Genomic DNA, 24,091 nt, shown 5'->3' on the forward strand with positions numbered 1-24,091 from the left:
ATGTACATAAAATCATGTACTATAAATGAATGAATATACACATCATACCAAACAGTGAACACCCTTGAGTGGATACCATAACTATGTTCGCTGGCGGGGAGTAAGGATGCAAGGAATATCGCTATGATACATGAACCAAGAGTTGTGATATTTCCACTCATGGTCAGGGCTTGTAAGTTTGACCTAAAAGAGCATGTCAGTTTGCTCCAGCAGGGATATGGGAGTCACTTACATCGTAGTTGGCATAGACTGTAGCAAACAACTTGTACATCTCAATCTTGGCCATGTGCTTGCCCATACACACCCGCGTACCGTGACCAAACATAAGCTCGGTACACTCATGCATGCGTCGGAATCGTTGAGTGTATTCATCCTCTGTCTCATCGTCTCTTCGTAACCATCGCTCAGGTCGGAATGTGTCAACATCGTCACCAAAAACACCAGCGTCACGGGTGACAACACATGGGTTGATACCGACCTTGGTGTTGGCGGGGATGAAGCGGCCATCTGGAAGCTCGAAACCACCCTCAGGTACCTCTCGCTCAAGCATAAGGCCAACAGCAGGGGCAATGCGCATAGACTCTCGCATGACAGCATCAAAGTACGTCAACTTGCTGATCTCCTTCCACTGGGGCACGGGAAGAGACAGATTGGCAGACTCAATCTCTGCGATCAGTTTCTTGTAAACGGCGGGGTCCTTGACGACGTGATAAGCCACTGAGCGCATGGCACCAGCTGTAGAGTCGCCACCGGCAAGAACGTTTAGCATCAGCCAGTTGATGACCTGGTTGTCGTCGACAAAGTCGTGTGTATCCTTAAGGCTGTTGTACTTGTCGATGAATAAGTCTACTGGCTTGCGCTTGGCTGCACCAGAAGCGACCTGCTGTTGGTACTCGGTGAGGATCTTGACGGTATACACAAAGCCGTTGACCAGAGGACGGGGACCAATTCGCCAAACGGGGTTCTTGTCCAGCCACTCATCAAGCCATGGGATCTGGCTAACGGGTGCAAAGTACTTGAGACCTGCCGTGCTCTCGGCGATAATACCACCAACATCACCTCCCTCTTCCATGAAGCTGTAATGGCGTCCAAAGCTGATGTTCGCGGCAGCATCCCAGGCATAGTAAGCGACCCAGTCATCCATCTTGCAAACATCACCCGTGTTGGCAAAACGCCTGTCAAGATGTCCGACGAGTTCACTGAGGGTCTCATCCATGACAGGCTCGAGGTCAAGGATCTTGGTGAGTGTCCAGAAGCCTCCAATTGGCTTGGTGTACTTGGCATGGAAGTTCTTGTCTGCTGTGTTGAAGATATTTTGGATGCGCTGGCCATTGATAACGACGTCATTGGGGCGGTACATGTTGCTCTGCAACCGTCAACTTCTGTTCTACTACGTTGTGCATTGACTACTCCTGGTATGGATCCCAATAACAACCACTGGACAAGGAACGCTTGCTTACCTTGCGCCATGGGTTCTTAGTCGTGTAGATGACCCGGATCAAGTCTGGATCACTGATACTAATGGCATTGGGGCCGACACGCACGGCAGAGCCCCATTTCTTGTGCCATCCACGTGTGGTGCTGTCGACATGGCCCCGGGTGGTGAGACCGGCACGGTAAAAGTCTGTAAACTTGGCCAGGAAGGGGCCTGGAATGTGCTTGAGGGGTGAAAGGAAGAACTCGTAAAGGACTCGAGCAACAATGAGAGTCACGCCTCCGTAGAGGACGTAAGTAAAGGAGATGGTTGAGAGGGCCATGATCTACACGGAATACTCCCCAGAACGAGCACTAACCAGGGATACCGTGAGAAAATGCAAGTCAAAAGGAAGGAAAAACAAACATAATATTGCGCATGAAGAAGAGGGAAGAGAAGATTCCAGTGGAGAGGGGGTTTCAAAACAGCCAACTCTTGCATGTCGCCTCCACGTCTGAGATATGACAGACTGCAGCCAACAAGGGACTCTCAATTAGTATTGATTCTCCGCCGCTGCAGCCGCGGGGGCAGGGGATCCATGGCGGCATGGTTCATGATGCTAAGCAGCCTTCACTGCAGAATCGTTATTGATCTGCGGAGAGAGAAATCAACGCAGAGGATTGCGCTAGGGGAGTGTTGGTTCCACATTGTTGCCAGGGGTGGTGATGTTGGTTTGGGGGGAGAGAGACGGGAGGCCCGTGGGGAATCGGATGTTGAATGCAGTTCAGTCTGTATGAATATAGAACTAAAGATGGGAATTTCTTTGTTCACACGGGAAGAATGCTACATCAACGGCAACGTTGGAGCCCGTTTCTCTCCAAGATCGCGATCCGCTAAGATCGAGGGATTCACTTTCGGGGAGCCGGAAGTGCGGGCCACGCAGACCCCGGCCAATATGTGACCCATCATAAGAACCTCGACATTACCGAGAACTGACTGAGAGGAAGGACCAGGAGTTCTTGAAAAGAGGCTGATTGAATGAAACCTCGCTTCCATCGTTCCTGCAGTACAATAAGAGAAAGGGGATAAAGAATTGTCGATCTTGCCGTGGGTGAGGCTCGGCGGGAGAGACAATGACTGGGGGAACAAGTGCCTTGTCGAATGAGATGCGAAAATCTCCGCAGGCTAGGGAACGGGTGTGGTAGCGGCCGCAGCTAGAGAAAGTTATCCCCCACCGTCAACGGTCAGTCTCAAAGGAGAAAGCATTGCGCGTGGGCATGATCTAATGTGATTCAGGAGATCTTCAAGACCCAGCATGATGCTCCATGCAGCTAAGTGTCACCAAGGAGCCCATGTTACAGATAGTTGGTAATTACCCAGGGCTGTGCTCCTGGGAGACGCTGTGAGAAGCTTGGCGGGGAAAAGCAATGTGATGTTGGTTCAGGACACGCGGCACACTTCCAGGACCATGGTTCGCACTTTTCTTTGCCATTGAGACATTCTGTCTGCAGGTAAACCCTCTGAAAGAGCCAATTGGCTTTCAATTGCAGCCTCGAGCGATGCTACAGTCCACACCTCGCCAATCTGCCTCCTCAACCTCACTGCTACACCAAACCATCCCCATTCTTCAGCTCGGCTACCCGTCAACGGCACAACCGGGCCCTGTCCCCCGGTCCTTGTTCTCTCACCTTTGGGTCTGCCCGCGTCTCTAGCCTGGCCCTAACGCCCCGAGATCCCTGCAAGTCTTGTTTCCTCGTTACAGTCTCCTCCACACCATTCGCCTCATGCTTGAGCATGAAGAAAATCCTTTGACTGGTCATGTTCTTGACAGTATGGAACACAGTATCATCTGGAGTACAGATATCCATGGCCATTCATCCATGAGGCTGCATATCCTGGAACCCCTTGGGTCGTATCCTTCTTTTCTTTTTCTTACGGGGTTTTTTTTTTCTTTCTTCTCCCAGCTGGACTCGGACGGAAGCTTGTCCGGTTTCGCCTCTTTCTTAATGAACCTATTGTTTCTCTGCGGCATGGTTTAGTGCCACTTTGTTCGTTTCGTCAGTAATGTGGCTGGAGGAACAAGACTATTCTTCTCAATGCTCGAATCACTGCAGAATTCGGCTATCTTTGTCTCTCCTTATTTTTACACTCTTTGGTAACGATTTCTTGGCTTTGGGGATTTAAGAACAGACGAAAAACACGACCGAACGAGATCATCAGGAGGTGGGGGAAGACAGCTTGAACGATCGACCGGAGACACTGCATCTACAATGGTAGCAGCATCAGCCGAACCAACAACCTCGCCGGAAGGCCTCGCCGATACTCGTGGGCCCATCATACGCTCCGTCACATGGCTCTCGGTCATTGTTCCCATCATTCTCGTCTCTCTGAGAGTGTATACACGCCTGTTCCTACGAAAGGTCTTTGGTCTGGATGACTGGGTCATTGTCTTTGCTCTGGTAATCACGGTTCCTCGACAAAATCTCAGACTTTCTGAAGGCTGACCATTGAACCAACAGATCCTCCTCATCTGCTATGGCGCCATCATCGAAGCCGCCGTACAAAAAGGGCTCGGCCACCACCTCCAATGGGTGCTCACCAACATCCCCCAGAATGCCGTGTCCATCGCTCTCCTCGGTCAAGTCTCGCAGCCCTTTGTCGTCATGTCGTGCGCAATGGGCAAGACATCCTTCTCCATCAGCTTGATGCGTCTGGCAACACAACGCGCCATCCATCTGTTCCTTTGGTTTGTCGTTGTTTCCATGGTCATTCTGCACATTCTCATCTCTATTATTGTATTTGTACGATGCAAGGATCCGAGGACTACGTGGAACCCGGCTATTGTGAGTGAGTGTTGGCATCCTGATACCTACCTCGGTGTCATGTACTTTATCGGAGGTGAGCCAATCTGCAACAATGTTATATGACGGTTCTAACACGTGCAAGCTTACTCTGCGGCCACCGATTTTGTCCTCGCACTGCTCCCTTGGGCCATGCTGTGGAACCTCAACATGAAGAAGAAGGAAAAGTTTGGCGTCGCCATTGCCATGAGCCTTGGTGTTTTGTACGTCCCCCATCTTACCTCGTTACCCTCTGTACCATGCTGACACGTCCTACAGCGCCGGGTCCATCGCCATCATCAAATGCACCAAGCTCAAGGCCAACGCGACAAGTACTGACCCAACCTACGACGTCGGCGAGCTCCTCCTATGGGCCGGCGCCGAGAACGCCCTCATCATCACCGCCGCTTGTTTACCCTGCCTACGACCCATGCTACGCGCCATCTTCCCGTCGACGGTCAAGTCGAGCGAAAACTCACATCCTCTCAAGAACATCTCGAATAACATCATGTTCATCCCCAAGCACAAGGCTGGCCAATGGAGCGCCATTGTCGAGACCGAGGCTCATCCGGACCATACTTCCGATAACCAAAGCGATCGGAGTATTCTCAAAGAACATCGAGGTGCTTTGGAGAGTCAGCATAGGGGCAGCTTGCATGGACATGGCAGCTCTGATGGCCATCACGGAGTCCATGTCAAAAAGACACTGGATGTGGACATTTCGTATGACAAGAACTAGATGTCACTTGTTGAAGTGTCGGGTCTCGGGGTACTACATGTACATCGTGGGTTTGGATCAAAGGCGGGCGCATGGGTTTGGAGAGAAGGCAGGCCTCAGAGGGAATAAGCTGTAAAAGGCTTGAAAAAGGACCATGTCGTACAAAAGAAACAAAGAAGATGATATCTTGCAGAAGCAACTGACTGACTTACTCCTCATTCTCGGCACTTGGACCGGTGATAGCCACGGGTCTCGGTTCTTGGCTTGCCGCGACTAAACCGAAAAAAGTAGGCCGATGGAGACGACGCTGCTGTGAAACCAACCTGGCGGGTGTTGTCATATCTCGTGGCGGCGGTTATCTTGTCATTGGGCGTGCCGTCTCCGTTGGACTTCCATATCGAGAGTTGCACCTGATAGCTGTTCTCATGTATGACAGCGAGGACCGGGAGCCAGATAGCCGCCCGATGGCTTCGCGGGGGCGATATTAAGCATCATCGGCTCCCCTCTCAAACTCACAGCTTCCCAATCTTTCATTAAGAATATTCTTCAAACTAACAAGATGTGGTCCACTAGCCGGCGGCGAGCCACCAACACCATCACAAGATGCGCGCTCCAAACCACCAAGACCACATACCCCAAGAGCCTACAGGCTTCTGTCTCCACCCTCCACGCCAAGATAAACAGCCCACCACCACGAATTGTCAAGAGCCAGGGTGTCTGGCTCGAAACCCAAGAAGGTCATCGCATCCTGGACGGATCTTCAGGCGCGTCTGTCGTGTCCATCGGCCACAATGATTCTCGCGTCAAGAAGGCCATCGCTGCCCAGCTGGACAAAGTGGCATACTGCTACAACCCATTCTTCACTACCGAGGCTGCTGAAAACATCTCTCGGTTCCTAACAGACTCGACCAATGGCGCCATGTCCAAGGTCTTTATCGTCAGCTCAGGTGAGTATCATCTTAGTCTCCGTCTCTGAAGCTGCAAATTGATGAGATAAAGGCACTGAGGCTGTCGAGGCAGCCCTCAAAATCGCACGCCAGTATTTCACAGAGCTGCCCGCACCACAGCCCTCAAGAACGAAATTCATCGCACGCAGACAATCATACCACGGAAACACTCTCGGCTCCTTAGCCGCTGGAGGCCACAAGTCCCGTCGTGGCATCTATGAGCCCATACTATCCGCCAGCTTCTCACATGTGTCCCCATGTTACCCTTACCGAGAGATGAAGGAGGGGGAGACAGAGCAGGAATACGTGGCTCGGCTGGCTAAGGAGTTAGATGACGAGTTCCAGCGTGTTGGACCGGATACCGTTTGTGCCTTTATCGCCGAGACGGTGTCTGGAACAGTAAGTGAACTCTCATCACCCGATGTTCCTCACTAACAGGACAGTCACTGGGATGCATGCCGGCAGTACCAGGCTACTTCAAGGCCATGAAGGAAGTCTGTGATCGACATGGCGCCCTTCTCATCCTCGACGAAGTAATGTCCGGTATGGGTCGTGTCGGTACCCTCCACGCCTGGGAACAAGAAGGCGTTGTTCCCGATCTCCAAACCATTGCCAAGGGTCTCGGTGCGGGTTACATGCCTGTCGGCGCTTTGCTCGTTGGAAACAAGGTTGCAGACGCTTTGGAGAAGGGTTCGGGCAGCTTCATGCACAGTCAGACTTATCAAGGTCATCCAGTCGCTTGTGCTGCTGCCTTTGCTGTTCAGTCCGTCGTGAAGGAGGATAATCTGCTCCAAAATTGTCAGGAAATGGGAGAGCTGTTGGGCAAGAGTCTGAAAGAAAGAATTGGCGGGCACAAGAATGTTGGAGATGTTCGAGGGCGTGGCCTTTACTGGGGCGTAAGTAAGAACCATTCTGTCCACGAGTATTTGCTAATATCGTCAAAAGCTGGAGTTTGTCCGTGACAAGAAGACGAAAGAGTCATTCCCAGTGAAGGATGGGATTGCCATGAAGGTACACAAGGCTGGTCTGAGCCCCGAGTACGGAGTCTCTTTGATCCCGGCCACTGGAAACGTTGATGGTGTTCAGGGAGATATGGTGGTCATCTCACCTCCATTCACCATCACAAAGGAAGAGATCGAGCTGCTGGTCGACAAGGTGGAAAAGGTTGTCACCTCTGTGCTAGGGGCATAGTATTCGCATTAATTCTATCAAAATGACTTCCAGAAGTGGCTATCTTTGATGCAATCTGACCCTTACTGTCCTGTGTACCAGTCAAATCTACATGATTAAAGCCTGCGTCGGGCCACCCAGCATGCTCGTCCACCTGATCGAAGACTGAGATGCCCAAATCTCCTTGACCTGATCAATAGCCCGGAGGATATTCCAACAGCCAGTCATGTTATACAACGATTCAAGTTTCTTAAGGAAGAAATCTCGATGGGCTAATGTTGAGCTCTCAGCTGCGACGATAAAGTACGGCCAAGCAAGGAGATGTAGCCCGACAATGTCGATGTAAGCATCCACCTCCTCGATAGCACGCTTGAACCTTTCAATCATGGGGACTGTCTCTTCTGCTGGGGGGTTGAAGATTGCTCGCTGGACATATATATCACAGGCCCAGGTCGTCAGGTCTGCCAGCTGCAAGATGAGCCCTTCCAGCTCAGGATGGAATTGGAGACACCAGGGTATGAATCCAAGACAAGCTTGCTGCTGTGCTTGGATGAATTGTGCGCCGTTGGTCTCGTTGAAGAGGGACTCTCCAAAGAGGCAGACTCTATATCTGCGTGAGCAACCGGTCTTCCCCCAGCTGTGGGCATGGAAACGTACCTTAAAATCTGCATCTCGACGAATTTCCTGAGCTCTGAGGCCATTTCATCTAGACCCTGCCCAAGAGCATTGACTACAACTCGCAAAGACCCGTAAACGAGTTTAAAGTTGGGACTTCCACTGATCATCTCGCGAATGTGCAGTAGAAGCAACACAGTGAGCGCCGACTCATCATCTTGGGGCGCACATCGTTGGGATCTAGTAATGAGATCCCGCACAAGGCTGCTATATGCCGTGGGATCCAAGGAGACGGTTGTGCCGTTCTGCAAGGAGAGGTGCTGCTCGACGATAACAACAATCGCTTTCCGTACAAGTGGGTCGATCTCGGCTTGTGGGAGGACGAGGTCTCGGTAGCCGTTGAAGCCTAGGTTGATGACCGCGATGAGATTGGCAATGTGATTCGAGACTGGCCGAGTCAATATCCTACATCCTGCATGGCTATCGGGAGACTTACAATATTGGAGGGAAAACCGAGTCTTGCCATCAATGTGATCAAGGCCCCCGTCGATTTGGAACAGAGTCTCCCTCTGAACGGCGACTTGAGTAATACTGCTCTCCTCCTGCGTATCCTCGGCTACTGACTCGTCGCCAACGATTTTCTTCTCCTTCTCTTTACTATCGGCAGCAAGAATACAATGTCAGCGATTGCATCGAATGGGGATCAAAGAAGACCAACGTGGGCTTGTTCTTATCTTTCGAGAAGTCAACGACAGGTACCGTTTTTCCCACAAACCTCCCACGAGCGGCGATGCCATCGTTAAAACGATACCGCAGTCCCAGGCCACTGCAGGTGATTCCTTTAGATGCACACTTGCCGCATGTCGGTTCTTGGCGGTCACAGTCTATGCGTCGACGAGAACATTGGTAGCATCCTATAGCCTTGTTATCACCGACAGTATCCTTAGAAGGCTATGGAGTCACTTACCTCTAACTTTTGGCCTCTTTTTTACCTTGTTTGGACCCTTGGATGAGCTGGGTGTCATGTTGCGAATAGCTTCTCGGGGTTGAACCCAGCAGTTGACAAATTGCACCGGTCCGGCCGGACTAGGCTCTTCCGGTCTCGGAGTGACCAATTGAACGCGATGAAATGACTAGGGGACGCCGGCGAGTGACTACAGCAGTTTACAGAGTCTGCAACACGCTGACCAGTCTCTCAACCCATACTCAACGTGTCTCTCGTCGTGATGCTAAGGCTGAGAACAACACGTACCGGATGAACAGCGCCCTTCGAGGTCATTCGGACATGCAAATCCTTGATAAGAAAAGCGGGGTAGGCTACTCCAAATGGAGTCATTTGACCCGATGATTGACTAGTGCACAGTATGAGCCGCCTCGGAGTGTTTGACCGATGACTTTCGGAGGCGTCTCCGAGGGTTTATCTGTGGAGTTGGGCCACTAACAATTTCGTGACGTTATAAGAAGAGGTATCGCGTGCCATTGCAGCAGACATTCCTTTCTGATGTCCATGGTTTCTTATTATTGGTGGACAAGTGGGTGATGCTATTCGTGAGCTTGCGATTGATTGTAAGGTGGGTAGGTAAATCTCAACAACAACCAGTCCACTTAGAGGCTCTAACTACAACCCAACCAAAAATCTATGTATCAAGACAGAGATTATGAGTAGTCTGATCAACCGTATAACATACAGGGAGACATTCACAGGGGTCATTGAGACCATCAAGGTTACCGAGTGGGGGAGCTGACGCAAACGTGTGCTGCACACTCCTACCCTAGATATTTACAAACCCACCAAGAAGCACGATTTGTATTTCTCATTATTGCTATTTGAATCAAAATACGTGTTATTACAGATTTTCAACAGGTGGATATGTGAGAAAGAACTCTAGATATCCGATTGTCCCAAGTTGCCATGACCCAAGGGAGGATTAGCAACATGGCTAGCTCACGGCTTGGCAATCACCAAGCATGAGCAGCACAACTTTCCTATAGCAAGATGGTTTCAAGGTCTATCCTAAACATGTCTTTACATCCAAGCCGGTCATGATATGCAAGCGACCCGTGTCATGGTGTCCCTGCCTTACATGAGTTGGGCAAGGACTTGTAAGCTGAGATGTTGCTCAACCTACTCACACGATCACGGAACGACAATTTTGTAGGCCTCAACTGAAAACTGAAAACTTCAATGTACATACTAAAATGACTGTCTTGACCGTCTTGAATCTTGTGTCGCCGTAATGCGTGTCTCCGTCCCATACATGTACACCCTACTCGGCTTCTTATGATCATGGGTAAACCTGTCTTGGCTCCCAATCACCGTCATATTAGACTCTGTGTCTCTTTCAAAGCTTTCTTGAAGCTGAACTGTACTGTCGCCCTTGCTTCCGGTGGAGAAGAGAGGCTTGATCCTCACTACCAGTGGCTTGAAGGTCGGGAGACACGCGCAGGTGATGGCAGATGTCAACTCTGCAAGAGACCACGACGCTGCCGTGACGTTCCACCATGTCATGTCAGGTGAAGGTTTCAGCCACTGCATTCTCAGGATTGAAACGGCAATGGTGCTTTCATCGGTTAGTTATAATCACCCACTGAGCAGAGGCACAACTTACAAAAGACCAAGTCCAAAGATACCCGACAGGATAATCTTTTGGGACAGTGGCAGCTGAAGCTTCCAAATGACTGGAAGAGGTAGGATGAGGATTGCGAAATCGCTGACAATGTTGATGACACCGTTGATATACCACAGCGTAGTCTGGTGAGGTCGGCACCAGCCTTCTACCCTGGGATCCCAGACGGCCTTGAGGGGGATGCATTGAGTGAAGGCCATGATGGTTTGGGAGAGGCCCCACAATGCGACGATGATGATGGCCCCAAGGTAGACGTTTCTCATGTTAGATACCGACATGAGACGGTAGTAATGGAACAGGAAGGTCATCTTGGCCCAGAACAAAGCCATCATGTAGAACAAGACGGAGACCCAGAAGCACTAGTGGGGTTAGTCCAATTCGTCTTGAACTCGGCGTAGAGGTCTTACTCTTGCGTATAAGATCAAAGTCGCGGGTGTTAATGTCCAGTCATGTCTGCCAAGTCCATAGTTGGTCACTATTCAGGTTAGCTATCGCAGCGAGTGGGATATCAAGGCCACGTACTTGCGATCATTGCACTTCCAGATCCAATGATACCAACCTGAATGTGTTAGCATGCAGAAACAAGCTGGGAGTGTATGAGAAGAAAACTTGCCAGTGTGAGCACAGCAGCGAGGTCATCAAGCCCAAACCCCTTGATGAGAGAGCGACACAAAAGCCGCAACCCTACCATTGTTGTGCTGAGACATAGCAACACCACAACCACCGCTATCATCACCGGCCCCCTATTCTGGGCGCGAATCTCTGGATCATGTGTGTAATGCATTGCGACGATTATGGATGAGGGAGGGTCCACAATCCGGGGGCAGGCGACACGGTATCTATATCGACAGATCGGGAATGTGCAAAGTTAAAGCACAATCGCTACAACTCAAAAGTGAGCAGACACTGATGCAAGCGAGGAATGACTGGGTCTGGAGGGTGCTCAAATGGAATGTATTTAGCAGTGATCTTCCTGTCCATACCCCTTTCGCGAATGCAGGAACGGGACAGACTTTGGGGTTCAAGCCACGGCGTCGTCCAGATCCGAGACATGGCCACCGGGGAACGATCAGATTGGACAGCAGAGTTGGAGATGGGCGTTCCTGGCTGGCTCCGGATCGAGCCGTGGTGGTGTGCCACACAGACTGGCGTAGTCTGGATGTTAGCGGGTACCGTTTCCTGAAGTAACGGGCATTTTATCTCGGGACAAGAATGTTGCTTGTAGTTAAAGTGTTGCGGATAGTGCCGTAGCCATGTCTGGACCGTCTTCCATCATGAGACAGGGACAGCCATGAATAAATGCGACTCTTGGCGATGTATCCATCACGAGCCAAGCAAGTCTCCTCGTATCTCAACGTTCGGACCCCTTGACAATGTCGCACAGGGCGTCTGCATTAGCGCCACACGTCATTTTAACTTTTCACACAAAAAGTTCGTGTCTGTCAGGAACACACAAAATGAGTCAACCCTCAAGTGGATCACCATGCCCATATAATCTCGTTTTCGAACCACGACTCTCAACCAAATAAGCAGTTTGGCGCAGTGGCAGCGCGGTAAGTCATTACAAACATCACAACACCACAAACATCAAGCTAATTCAAACAAGCCGGGCTCATAACCCGGAGGTCGACGGATCGAAGCCGTCAACTGCTAGAGTTGATATTTTTTTGTATTTTTTGCAATTTGTGTTTTTCTTTTTGGTCTTGAGAGTGAAGAGACTGCATTTTGGAGCGTTTTTGCGCCGTGGGTTGGTGCGAGGTGCGCGGGTGAAGGTATCACGATCAGAGGCCGACCTCGGAGATGAGTCGCACAGGGAAGGAACCAAATGGAGATCAGCACGAGTACCATGATTAAAAATATCTTGTCTCAGTATTAGGTATGCGCATTGTGTGTTTCATGTTGATTTTATTCTAGTTCTGTTCTACAGCTAGATCAATTGTTCTGCAGAGCATAGAACCCCATCTTTCACTCAGACTGGGGTCAAGGAAAGGCACATCAGGCATCATGATCGGTCACTATGGAGCACATCCAAAGAAACACCATTCCAGATAAAACCTCGAGGTGTACAGCCGATTCTCGCAAAGCACTATTGCCCGTCAGGTACAAGACTCAGCAAGACTACTTCACTTACATCCCTTAAACTCGCGTACTCCACAGAGAATCAGCCCCCTTTGGAGATTCCGGCGTAGAGGGCTCCTCTAGACCAGCTTGACGGATCAAATCCTCAAGAGGCCTCTCATGCTTCCAAGAGGACTCTGGCATCATCGGCCACGCATCATCCCAGATCCCCCTATTCTGCCACTTACGGTGGACACGCCAATACGCCTTTGTGTCAACGTCTGGCGGAGGTTGGGATCGCTTCTTTTTTATTTCTGGTCTCAAGGCTAGGTAAGATGCCTTTAGTTCTTCTTCTGGGTCTTCCGAAGGGTCCTTTGGTAAGATTTTGAAATCGGGAGGCGTCGCCATTGTTTCGAGCATCCTTTCGCGCTCCAACAATATTTGGTGGACGAAGCGGCAGAATGGGCGCGAGTTGGCTCGCTCGCCCTTCTTATATGTACCCACAGGAGGATCCTCGTGCTTCCACTTGTGAGGTCCGTGGGTTTCAAACTCGATCCTCCAGATGTCCTGCTTTCGCCAGCGGTACTCGACAATCTTCTTAGCGAAAGACTTGTTCCCAAGCCTCTCTCCGATGATTTCTTTAAGCCACTGTTCTACTTCCTCCACCTCGTCGTTGAACTGCTCCTCTGGACGAGAGCGGAGACGGTCGGCCTCCAACTTCTTTATGGCGTCCTGGCGGCGCTTCTCCTGCCCATTAGGGCCCGAGTAGTTGAATACATGGCCTGGTGTAGGGGATTCTGGGTGTTGCTCATGTGCCACTGAGTCGTGGGTTTCTTCGTTCCTAGAAGCAGACATGGTGAGTTTTTCTAAGATCTGTGAATCTTGTTGGGTGCTGTGGTGGTGATTGTGGTAGTGATTGTGTCGTTGTTGGCTGTTGAGTGAATTGAGTCCATCACGGCGGTAGCAAAGGTTCTTATAGGGAAACCACTGGCAGATGATTCTTTAGCCAAGAATTCTGAGGACTGTGGCTCATCTGCTCTGTTTCACTTGACGTTTGTTCTTTGTCTTTAAGGTGATGACATGATGGTCAGTTGATCAAGCTATAAAGAGCAGCCCGTCTTTCATGGAAAATACAAAGGTCCCAAATTCGTCACATTCATCTCAAAGAGGTCAACTGTTCTTTGTGCTGATTACTTGAACTTGCATCACACTAGATAGGATTAATCGTTGCTCTCCATCACAGATTACTCGCTCCCTATTCACTACTCTCTTCATTCACCTTCTGACACAACCCATAAGATCCCCGCCATGGAAATCCCTCTGATGCCCTCTCCTTTGAACGTGACCACCGGATTACGAAAGGTGAATACTATCAACGTTCGCACAGGGCCTCCCTCTCTCGAACCTGTGTGATCTATGTGGTCAAAAGGCCAACATGACTCAGTCTTTGCACTGATTTACACGCTCCTTCATTACGTTGAGGCACTCTGTACGCTCTTAGAAGACTCCAGTGATTACTTCGTAAATCTCTAGCTACAAGATGTGATTTCCATCTGGTTTGACTACTTAAAGCCACACCTCACTTCAACCCCAACCAGCACACATCTCTACCACGCCTCATACGCTTTCACACTTGAGACTTCTTCGTCCTAAAGCCACCTCAAGTGCTCTACCAAATCATCCCCCGCCGCACTGACCGCTGTCATGCCTGACAAATACAATGGCCGGATTCCGACACTGATCAAACCCAGGGTCAAGCAGCCCAAGATCAACTACGAGATCATCCGCCCGAGCATCGGATCCGGCGCATTTGGAAAAGTGTACAAGGCTCGAAACTTGGACACTGGCGCCATGATGGCTGTCAAGGTCGTCGGCGTTGTAGACGATGGGCGCGAGATCAAGATGCTGAGGAACGAAGTCGAGATTCTTGCTCGATCCAATCATCGCCATATCGTCGAGCTCATCACGTCCGAGGGCTGGCGTGGCCATGAGATCAAGATCTTCATGAGCTTGAAGGAGGGCTCTCTGACATCACTGGCACTGGCAACCTCCAATTCCAAATTGCACGACATCGCCGAAACCGCCCTGCATCACATGCTCCAAGCTCTCGATTATCTCGCCTCGGAAGATATCCTGCACCGAGATGTAAAGCCAGACAACATTCTCTACTCCATGGACAGGGGGAAACCTCGCTTTGAACTTGGAGACTTTGGCTTGGCCATCGAAGCCCGTCACTACGAAGATCATGCCGGTACCTTTGCCTACATGGCCCCGGATGTCCTCCTCCGTGGAGCCGCTCAGACAGCCAAATCCGACGTCTGGTCCCTCTACGCCACCATGCTCTGGGTTCTGGATGGGCGAGGTTTCCGTGAAAAGTGCCTCCGACTGAGAGACAATGACGGGCCCGAACAGCTCTTTCGCGACATTGCGGATATGACTCGGCCCGTCCCTCAAGAGCTCAAGCACATCGAGGAGATGGCGGCATTCAACGCCAATTGCAGAGCTTCAGCAGGAGAGATGCTAGACAAGCTCTTTCGTGGGCGAGGGAATAGAAAGCCGAATGTGAACCCTCCCCGCCAGGAGAGGGGTATGCGCGAGGTAGGTGCTGGACGCCGGGAGGTGGGACGACCCAGGGAGAGAGCTCCAGGACCACGAGCGTTCAACGTCGACGACCTTGTACGAGCTTTTGACATCAACCTCGCGGAGCAACAGCGCGGACTTGACCGGATCGAGAAGGCCATTGCCCAGGTGGGCCGCGCGGTCGAACGCTTTGAAGACTCTGAAGAATGCAGATGCAGACGCTGCCGTGGGGTTAGAAGGCATGGCGGGGGTAGGCGCCGGTGATATCCAGGGATTTTTGAGGCCGTTGGACATGGGAGACACTAATATTGGTGGTTGGTCGTATCTCTATGGCCCAGTGTGTTGGGGTTGATGTTCATTAATTAAGCGGGATGTGGCAGCATATCGGTGACGAGTTTGTCTCTAGCTAGGGAGAGTAAATAAATGAACCCACTAAGTAACCCTAATGAATAAAAGTAGTAACGGTGAATGTGACACATGTCACACGATGCCTATCGGATGGTGATGATGAGGGTGGAGGCGGAAAGGTGTTTTTGCCAACTAGAAGGAGGCCGAAAACACGGGACCTAAGCCTCCCGAGAGTTGTTCGTATCCCTATTGCTTATGGAGAAATATGTTTCTCATAAGTATTATTATGGCAATCTCTTACTCTCTGTTGACTTATAGCGAGTGTTCAAGTCAAGTTGATCATGGATGATTCAAATTGTCGATTTTCATGACGTCTCAGAAGGCATCGACCATAATAACAAATAACACAGTTAGAATAATATGGCAACATTAGATCCCGGTGCCCTGAAACTTCTCGATATCTTGTATTTTCCTCACCAAGTGCCTCGGAAACGTGACGCAGAATGCTGCAGATAAATTCGATCCAAATTTGCCTGTCCACGAGGTTCACCGTTCAAGCCACACCAAACTCTCAATTTGCCGATTCGGCCGAGATTCAGGAGTCTGTATTATTCTCATTCATGTGGCTGCAGTTGAGAAGGCCAAATCCGAAGTTAATCATTCGATTTGCATCAACTTTATTTGACATGACAACTTGGCCTTTAAAAGTAGTCACCCACGCCTTTTTGCTCTGCCAACGTCCTTGGCCTATAACCGTTTCTGAATCTTTCCTCTTCTTACTTTCCTTGTCCCTTCGTTACTTGAACCACTTCTAACTCTCTCTTGTCTGTCAAACTTCTTGACTTGTTTCCGCTCCCTGCTTACCTTCACATACTGACTGAACCACCTCGCATCGTCCTTCTTCACTATTTCTTCTTGTTTCGCCTCATCTCCTCTTGCCTCCCTCATACTTTCATCCAATCAGCTCACAGTCATGGAGTCTTCCAACTCTAACCTTCCTTCCTACGAGGAAGCCACCGCTGGCCAGGAACGCCCTCGCATCATCGCACACAACCGACACTGCCCTGAGCAATCAAACGAGGAATATCTCATGAGCAATCCTCATCTTCAATCCTCGTACCTCCCGATAAGAGAATGGACGCACAATATGCTTGGCACCACTACGGCTGAAACTCCATGGCGGCTGGGCAACGACCAAAGGCAGAACGATGTCATCACTTGGCAAGTCTTCCAAGAGACTTCAAGCACGCCGGTGACTTCAACGCAGGAAAATGTTGTTCAATGGCTACGTCGTCTGTGTATAGAAATTTCGACGCCTTCTTCATTTGCAGCGGGCGGAATACCGTTGAGACCAGGCGACATTGAATACACTCTCAACACTGAGCAGAACTGGACTCGCAACTGGGGATGGGAGGTCGAACTCTACGCATATGCATACCCCGAGCACATTCGATGTTCCGATTGGTCCGTGACTATGCGTATCTACCTCCACGACCTACCACGTCAGCTCCGTATGGGTGGGATTCAGTGGCGAGATGTTGTCGTGTCGGATTATGACTTCCACATGGAGCTTGACTCGTACCCAGAGCGCGGCTGGGACTGGAAGTTGACGTCGACTTGTGCAGCGACGAGTGACACGGCCCGGTCACAGAGGAATTGGGAAGCTAGGACTATGTCCTCGCGAAGGGTTCTGCCATCCACTCCCGAGTTTTGGAGTTGTCTCTCGGAGGATACGATCTTTAGGCGAGTGCCCATGTTCATGAGCATAAGACATTACTAACTGAAAGGGCAGTGGAACGATCAAGCAGAGAACCGGCCGTGACAAGTACAAGATGGTCATGTGGTATTCGCATTCGACGGCATATGCCAATGACCTCACGGAGCAGACAGCTGGTCCTTGGCATGATGGTCTTGCGGGGGCGTTCGCCGAGTTTATACGCCCGCTCGTTCCCCGCGGTCCATCCCGTATGCCCAGTGCATCAGGGAAACACCAAGCAGACCCTGTTGTAACGGAGTCTGCTGATGTCGATGGAGCGGGATCAAGCTCTGGGCCGAGTCAACGTTGAGCAGCTGCTTCCCGAGCGAGTCTTCAGCCTCTCCCAGCTAAGAGCGATCAGAGAACTCGTCCAATGACTTCCCCGCAGCCGGTTCTGCCAAGAGTCTATTGCCGTTGCAATCTGGGCGACTCCTACATCAGTGGCTGAAGTGTCGTGGTGTCTCATTGGCTGGCCGCTTCGAATGCGAAATACGGGCAACGCCCAGCGTCGCAGCTCCAGGCACCCATATTCCCCGGACGATCGCGAAATACGGCACCAAATTTCCCTCTTCGGCTTTCGCTATTTAAGAATCAAGTCCCGGTCGATTGTCCAATATGGAAGTTCATCAACCCAGAACAAGTTCACCATGGCGACCACTACCCAGTCGAAATTCCACACCATGTTCCACGATGATCCGTCCTACCAGGACAACAAGATCGATCTCTTTGCCCCGAGTCAATCGCAAGACAATGGCTTAACAGCATTCGAGGGCATCTCACCCTCCAACATCGTCCCTTTGAGAAAGCTCAAGCAATGGCCCCGAGCCGTCCTTTGTCCAGCCTGTCGAGAACTCTCCATCACACGAGTTGAGCGCAAGATTTGCAGCGGCACACAGTAAGTGCACCCCATTTTCTCTCCTTAAATATTTACTGACTTTTATCAAGTGTAATGGCTGCTTTTATGTTTATGTGCACTATTGTTGGGGGCCCTGTTGTGTACATGTCCAAGGCGTTCAAGAATGTCGAGCATTATTGCTGTCGCTGCAATCGGAGGCTAGCGTCTTTTCATTTCAACACGGGGACTGAGATTCATGTTTACTAGGTTCGCAATTAGTTAGCAGATGTGTGACCACCAAGCACTTTGACTTTTCATTCCTATTTGCAGTGCCACTACTGTTTGGCTGTGCCCCTTTGATTGAGCCTACTCCTCCCCGGCTCTTCTAGCTTCACATGCCCGATACATTGTGATGAGTTTCTAGCATAGCTAGAATCGTCAGAATAAAGAAAATTTACATACTGCACAGAATCGGTGAACGCCCTCGAGCGCCACATCATCACATGCGAGCAAAAAAGGATCAGCCCAGTCCTCGGATAGCATATGCTATGCAGGGAGGAATCAACCTTTGAGTTCTTTGAGCTCTCGAAATCTCTCTTTTAGCTCCCCTTCCAGGATTTTGATCCTCTACCCTTGCCCCCCTCCCCCCCTCTTCCCCCATCAGTGGGTTGCTACTCAGGCTGGACCGTTGCATCGAGGCGTCCAACAGTATTGGTGCTCAAAGACAATAGGCCAAGTTTTCCTCGTTGGACCGTTTTACCTCGGAAGTTCTTTGTTCCTAGGCTGCCATCGATCAACGATTACGAGTTAGTGCGATCCAGCTCGCTTCACAACGTAGCGGCGACTCGAGGGCGCGCCCATTAAATCTTTGTTCGTGGTGCGATAAGCAATGCCACCAGTCGTTGTTTACAGGAGAAACGAGGTCTAGAACGAATATCCTATGGCAGAGCCTAATTTCTCAGCCCTTTGTGCAGTTCATGGCTGCGTGATCAATAATTCCCTTTAATAAGGTCGGGTCAAGACTACCCCCCGACACTTCATCGCGGCGTAGAATCACTGCTTTCTTGCAACAGCAATACAGAGCCAACTTTCATCTTTTCCACTTTCAACATGGGAGTCAAAGTCAAGGTTAAACCACCCAAGGCAAAGGCCTCCAAATCCAAATCCAAACCCAAATCGAAGGACCGCAAGGGTTCGGAGGAATCTGAGCAAGGTGAACCCGCTGCCGCGGGTACAGACCCTGGAGGCTACGAGGAATGGCTCGGCCGGAATACCGGTAGCTACAACTCTTCAAGCTCCAATGCCACACTCCCACCGATTCCAATCGAGTGGAACATCTCGCCCACCAACTTGGACTCTGTCCAGTGTCCTTCTGTCGGAGACACAGTCGGCTGGTTCATCGCCACGGACCTTTTCTCCGCCTGCGCTTCGTTTTTTCTCTGCGTGGTTCTTGTTGCACTATTCGACAATAAGAAAGCCCAACAAAAGGTGTTGGGATACCGAGAGAATCTGGCTCACGTGGCTCATTGGTTTTGCTTTTGAAGCCTTGGGAAACCTCATCAACGCGGCCATCGTCGTCACCTCGAAGGGCTACGGAAAACTCGCACTAGGCCATGTCTTTCTTGTTTATTCTTCACGCCCACGCATCAAGATCTGGGTCTACGCCATCTTCCGCTCCTTGTGGAGCGAGGAGGACTGCAAGATGCACCCATGAGCACTTTATAAACAGAGGGCTCCTCTATTCATCAAATCTCAAGACTTGAGGTGTCAGAAATAATCAATGTGTCACGCGACTCACATCATGATAAAGAGTAACACCTTGGGAAATGTCAAGCCCACATCCGGTCCGCGGAGATGGTTCACGGGAAGAGACCCACCCGGACCCTCGGGAGGCCCGTCCCCCCGAAAAGGCTCACCCTCTGTCCAACAGGATGCTGTGATCACAGCAAGTTGTACCTCAGCACGGTCAGTTTAGCACCACGCGGTGGCCTCGAGAGAGAAAAAAAAAAGATGTTAGTCATAATGGATACAAAACATGCGTTATAAAGGCTTGAATGGCCCGGCTCCAATAACCGAACCACCCTCCTTTAACTCCTCGTTTCAAGCAAAGTCATCGACCATGGCAAACACATCTATTACTCCACCTCGCGTATCAAATGTACTCGACGCCATAGGCAATACACCATGCGTCGAGCTGAAACGTATCACTCCAGAAGGACACGCCCGTGTGTTTCTCAAGCTCGAGTTTCTCAACCCCACGGGCTCGTACAAGGATCGCATGGCGAGAGCAGTCATTGAAGAGGCAGAGCGACAAGGCATCTTGAAGCCCGGGATGACTGTTGTCGAAGCAACTGGTGGCAGCACTGGCTCATCCCTTGCCCTTGTCTGCGCCGTCAAGGGATACAAGTTCCGTGTCATCTCTTCGGATGCGTTTGCAAAGGAAAAGCTACGGACAATGGCAGCCTTTGGATCTGACCTTGACTTGATTGCGAGCGCGAACGGCAAGATCACGCCCGACTTAATTCCTTCCATGAGAGAAAAGGCCAAGGGGTTCTCAAAAGAGGAGGGTGTCTTTTGGGTGGATCAGTTCAGCAATACTGATGTCCTTGTCGGCTACCAGACCCTCGGCCACGAACTCGTTCAGCAATTTCCCGACGGTATCAATGCCTTTTGTGGCGCTGTCGGAGGCGGCGGTATGGTCATGGGCGTGTCAAAGATCTTGAAGGAGAAATATCCACAGACGCACATCGTGGTTCTCGAACCAGAGTCTGCGCCCGTAATTACCAAGGGCCACGGCGGGAGCCACAGCGTCGAGGGAATCGGCATCGGGTTTGTGCCTCCGTTGCTGGATGAAACTCTCTACGATGAGGCGAAGGGCATTCCAGAGGCTGAGGCGCGCGAAATGTGCCGGCGCCTGGCAAAAGAAGAGGGAATACTGGTTGGGACTTCGAGTGGCCTGAATGTTGTCGCCGCGCTTGAACTGGCAAAGCAGCTCGGGCCGGGCAAGACGGTTGTTACGGTCGCATGCGATACTGGGCTGAAGTATATGAACAGCGGTTTATTTGAATAAGACGGCCGTGAATGACCCTCTTGATTTGGAAGGCGGTGAGGGGTCGTGCGCAATTTTTCTGCCACGCCCCGCCCCCGCGCTGGTGCCCTCAGGATGGAGGGGTCGGCAACCCTAGACCTTGGGTGATGCTTCACAAAATGGCAGCTTTGAGGGGACATACCTCGTTTTTAAGTGATGGTAATGACTTATTAGATATCTTGAAAGTGTTTTCCAGTGATAGAGGCGCGTTTTCTGCGTCTTGGGCCCTTCAACAGCGCAAGTTCGGTGGAATGGCAATTTGAAGCAGAAGATTGCTTCCAACATCAGCGACTGTGATAGTGAACCTGAGGTATTGCAGGAGGGAAATTGCAAAAAGGCCTCAAAAAATCACAATGCCAAACAATGAAGATTGACGGGAAAATTACATAAGCTCTTTTAAGAACAGTGAGACCATACGGGTGGTCCCGGAGATGTGGGAGGACCTGTCGCAAAGTGTGTGTGAGGCCACCCTCCGTGCAATCGCGACCAATGAACGCGACTCAGCCTGGGCGCGTCACTCTGAATGTGGCTGACTCGCAAAGTTGCTCTCTCAACTCCTCTTGAACAATCATCAATACGTGACATTAAGCATAACCTATCTAAATACCCTACCCTGCCCCAGATTTCCCAAACGCCTCGCTCGCCCTGGAGTCGCCACTGCGATATATCCCTCCCTCTCCTGCGGACACACATCGCCAAGACACACCTTCATACTCATGAGTCGCCTCGTTCTGTCGGCGCCGTCCTCCATCGAATTGCCCTTTTCGCCCACCCCTTCCACGTTTACATATGGGTTATCTCTTATCATGCTCGTCGCGTAGTCGAGGATGTCGGGTCCCTTGCGTCGGATGTTTAATAGCGCTGCCGCGATCGCGACAGAGAGCATGACGAAGGACGCGACGATCAGTGTTCCAAGCCATGGTTTTTGCGCCTTTAGTACGAGCTCGTCTGGAGTTCTCGTCCCGCTGACATCTTCCCACTTGAGCGTCTTTAACTCCTTTTGGAGCCTGTCGGCAATTGTCAGGTTGACTCTCCCCATGGGCGCAAACGGCGCGATCTGCGCGAGCCAGAAGCTATTCAGCAGCTGCGAGAAGCGCGCAGAAAACACCTTGTCTCCGACCGGCCAGATATCCTCGCCGCGCCAGTTGCGGTCGTTGGGTAGCACCGCGTACGGTATGTCTGGATGCGTGAGGTACAGCTCAATCGGCGACGAGTAGGGTTCTTTGTCTGGTTCCCAGTCCCAGAGAATGTTGGACGAGTTGATAAAGTAACCCAGGTACGACCAGTACTGCTCGTCGTAAAACTCCATGTCACCGCTGGGCGCTAGACCGTTGAGAACGGTGCTCGCTGCATCGTAGTCGTTCTTCATCTCTCGGACGCGAAACGCTCCGCAGTCGGATTTGTGGCACTTGACGCTAGCCTCGACGTATGAAGTCGTGAGGTTGCAGATGGCGCTCGTGGTCGCGTTGAACGTGTATGAAGTAAAATTGAGCTGCATGGGCGTTCCGGTAGTGTCATTGTACTTCTTGAGCACCTCAATCACCATGGTCAAGCCGTTGTGATATTTGTTGTCGGCCTCTGTCGACGGCCCATTCTTGGGCTCAACATCCAGGGCCTGCTTCCAAAGCGAAATGTTCATGCTTGGAAAGTGGCTCAGCCTACAGTCGGAATACATGTACGACGTTGTCAGGTTGAAGGAAAAGTTGGAATGATGTCCAAAGGGATCGTTGGACGCAATTGGGAGCCCTGATAGAGACGAGTACAGAGCACTCTCGTCGCTGACATCAATCCAGCCATCATCGTCGGGAAAATTGGATACGCTCTCAATCATGGGAATCTTGACATGTCCGAATGAATCCTGGCCCGCAGTCTTGACATCGTTGGAGCTTGCCAGAGCTGCGCCAAAGGTGGCGATAACAGCCGGGAGTGAATGGGGTACACTGCCGGGGCCTTCTTGGAAGGGGAGGTCTCCTCTGAACTCGACGTACCGTCCTTTCCATGTATTCAGCTCGAATGATGGCGCTGACCCGGTGACGCGAAGCGCAGCCTGGCCACCGAGAGGAGAAAGGGCCCATAGCGCGAAAAGAAGCGGTGTCAGGGCACTAACAGCGCTGAGGGCCATGGGCGACGCGATGGTGCTGAACACGGTCCGGCTGCTGAGTAGAAACTCGAGGCTGAGCACCGAGATGCCTCGCTCTAGCTTCCATGCTGCCAGAGCCTTGAGGAAGTTGACTGCTGCAGCGGCAAAAACGATGGGGAAGATTGTAGGGCTGTAGTTGGCGATGGAGCGCAGCGCGACGGCGGGTTCTTGATCGATGGGGCACCCTTCGTTGGCGAAAACCAGGAATGCGAAAATTAAAAATGCTAGCGCTGGGACGGCAAAGAGGACATCGAGAAACAAATGCCATAGCGTGAGAGGCGACGTGGGAGTTCGTATCCGTCGTAGTCGGGGGTTGTGTTCGTGGTCGGCCGGCGGGGGATATTGAAAGGTCGGAAAAGGGTTCGGGTTCAGGTTCGATCGATCCGAGGGTCCTGGTGCATCGTGGATCAAGTTGATCTGCTCAAACGAAGGAGCTCCGTCATCCTTTCTCGGGAGGATGCTCAGCTCCGAGCCACCAGACAATCTGTCGTAGTCTCGCCGGTGAGACATGGTGCCCTTGAGGGTTTCGTCCCGACGTGGAACATCGACATGGAGGGAGTCAAAAAAACAAGAGTGAAGAGGGGAAACAGGGCTGAGAGAGCCGAGGGGGGACAGGGCTGAGATATTGCCTGAATCCCCTGTCCACTTGGCGGGTGCAACCTCACATGGGGGCTTTTCCCTCTGTTGAACCCAAGCCGTGGTGTAGCGGGTACCAATCGTTTCAGCCGCTATAATTAGAGACCCTCATAGAGGCGTTTTGCTCGAGACAAGAGCCAGGCAGACGCTGCAGGCTGTGTGACCCGTGTTATCCGTGCTGCAGGACAGGTACCTCTTGGCAACCCCCGTTTTGAGGCGGAGATCCAACGTCAACTTAACCTTGGGAGGCCTGTGTGTGAGTGGGATGACGCAAGACAAGCTTAACCACGTCAACCTTAGATCTCACGGCTAGCTCCCG

At 51.3% G+C, this 24,091-nt stretch overlaps 10 protein-coding genes across 10 annotated transcripts; 6 read left to right on the forward strand and 4 right to left on the reverse strand.

The window, feature by feature from the left end:
* Nucleotides 1-81: 81 nt before the first annotated feature.
* Nucleotides 82-1,757, reverse strand: NCS57_00320500 (uncharacterized protein; the record flags this gene model as incomplete). Its single annotated transcript, XM_053053215.1, has 3 exons — nucleotides 82-183; nucleotides 233-1,366; nucleotides 1,461-1,757. The coding sequence occupies 3 exons, from the start codon at nucleotides 1,755-1,757 to the stop codon at nucleotides 82-84; spliced, it is 1,533 nt and encodes a 510-aa protein (XP_052918461.1).
* A 1,927-nt stretch (nucleotides 1,758-3,684) lies between these two features.
* Nucleotides 3,685-4,993, forward strand: NCS57_00320600 (uncharacterized protein; the record flags this gene model as incomplete). The annotated part of the gene is made up of 4 exons (XM_053053216.1): nucleotides 3,685-3,873; nucleotides 3,934-4,312; nucleotides 4,361-4,478; nucleotides 4,534-4,993. The coding sequence occupies 4 exons, from the start codon at nucleotides 3,685-3,687 to the stop codon at nucleotides 4,991-4,993; spliced, it is 1,146 nt and encodes a 381-aa protein (XP_052918462.1).
* Nucleotides 4,994-5,489: 496 nt separating this feature from the next.
* Nucleotides 5,490-7,110, forward strand: NCS57_00320700 (uncharacterized protein; the record flags this gene model as incomplete). The annotated part of the gene is made up of 4 exons (XM_053053217.1): nucleotides 5,490-5,919; nucleotides 5,972-6,318; nucleotides 6,363-6,815; nucleotides 6,865-7,110. The coding sequence occupies exons 1-4, from the start codon at nucleotides 5,532-5,534 to the stop codon at nucleotides 7,108-7,110; spliced, it is 1,434 nt and encodes a 477-aa protein (XP_052918463.1). The 5' UTR covers nucleotides 5,490-5,531.
* An 87-nt stretch (nucleotides 7,111-7,197) lies between these two features.
* Nucleotides 7,198-8,729, reverse strand: NCS57_00320800 (Zn(2)-C6 fungal-type domain-containing protein; the record flags this gene model as incomplete). Its single annotated transcript, XM_053053218.1, has 5 exons — nucleotides 7,198-7,693; nucleotides 7,747-8,152; nucleotides 8,201-8,361; nucleotides 8,423-8,618; nucleotides 8,672-8,729. 5 exons carry the CDS (start codon nucleotides 8,727-8,729, stop codon nucleotides 7,198-7,200), a joined length of 1,317 nt encoding a protein of 438 aa, XP_052918464.1.
* Nucleotides 8,730-9,898: 1,169 nt separating this feature from the next.
* On the reverse strand, nucleotides 9,899-11,112 carry NCS57_00320900 (uncharacterized protein; the record flags this gene model as incomplete). The annotated part of the gene is made up of 5 exons (XM_053053219.1): nucleotides 10,945-11,112; nucleotides 10,854-10,890; nucleotides 10,739-10,806; nucleotides 10,314-10,690; nucleotides 9,899-10,265 (listed from the first exon to the last, which is right to left on the reverse strand). The coding sequence occupies exons 1-5, from the start codon at nucleotides 11,062-11,064 to the stop codon at nucleotides 9,899-9,901; spliced, it is 969 nt and encodes a 322-aa protein (XP_052918465.1). The 5' UTR covers nucleotides 11,065-11,112.
* A 2,981-nt stretch (nucleotides 11,113-14,093) lies between these two features.
* Nucleotides 14,094-15,205, forward strand: NCS57_00321000 (Protein kinase domain-containing protein; the record flags this gene model as incomplete). The annotated part of the gene is made up of 2 exons (XM_053053220.1): nucleotides 14,094-15,137; nucleotides 15,182-15,205. The coding sequence occupies 2 exons, from the start codon at nucleotides 14,094-14,096 to the stop codon at nucleotides 15,203-15,205; spliced, it is 1,068 nt and encodes a 355-aa protein (XP_052918466.1).
* A 1,085-nt stretch (nucleotides 15,206-16,290) lies between these two features.
* NCS57_00321100 (LITAF domain-containing protein) lies at nucleotides 16,291-18,175 on the forward strand (the record flags this gene model as incomplete). Its single annotated transcript, XM_053053221.1, has 4 exons — nucleotides 16,291-17,064; nucleotides 17,110-17,135; nucleotides 17,462-17,968; nucleotides 18,019-18,175. The coding sequence occupies 4 exons, from the start codon at nucleotides 16,291-16,293 to the stop codon at nucleotides 18,173-18,175; spliced, it is 1,464 nt and encodes a 487-aa protein (XP_052918467.1).
* Nucleotides 18,176-19,018: 843 nt separating this feature from the next.
* NCS57_00321200 (uncharacterized protein) lies at nucleotides 19,019-19,450 on the forward strand (the record flags this gene model as incomplete). Its single annotated transcript, XM_053053222.1, has 1 exon — nucleotides 19,019-19,450. The coding sequence occupies one exon, from the start codon at nucleotides 19,019-19,021 to the stop codon at nucleotides 19,448-19,450; it is 432 nt and encodes a 143-aa protein (XP_052918468.1).
* Nucleotides 19,451-20,027: 577 nt separating this feature from the next.
* NCS57_00321300 (PALP domain-containing protein) lies at nucleotides 20,028-20,978 on the forward strand (the record flags this gene model as incomplete). Its single annotated transcript, XM_053053223.1, has 1 exon — nucleotides 20,028-20,978. One exon carries the CDS (start codon nucleotides 20,028-20,030, stop codon nucleotides 20,976-20,978), a length of 951 nt encoding a protein of 316 aa, XP_052918469.1.
* Nucleotides 20,979-21,591: 613 nt separating this feature from the next.
* Nucleotides 21,592-23,646, reverse strand: NCS57_00321400 (uncharacterized protein; the record flags this gene model as incomplete). Its single annotated transcript, XM_053053224.1, has 1 exon — nucleotides 21,592-23,646. One exon carries the CDS (start codon nucleotides 23,644-23,646, stop codon nucleotides 21,592-21,594), a length of 2,055 nt encoding a protein of 684 aa, XP_052918470.1.
* Between the last annotated feature and the right edge of the window lie 445 nt (nucleotides 23,647-24,091).

The sequence above is a fragment of the Fusarium keratoplasticum genome, chromosome 2 (genome assembly GCF_025433545.1).
Source record: "Fusarium keratoplasticum isolate Fu6.1 chromosome 2, whole genome shotgun sequence".
NCBI classification, from domain to species: Eukaryota; Fungi; Ascomycota; class Sordariomycetes; order Hypocreales; family Nectriaceae; genus Fusarium; species Fusarium keratoplasticum.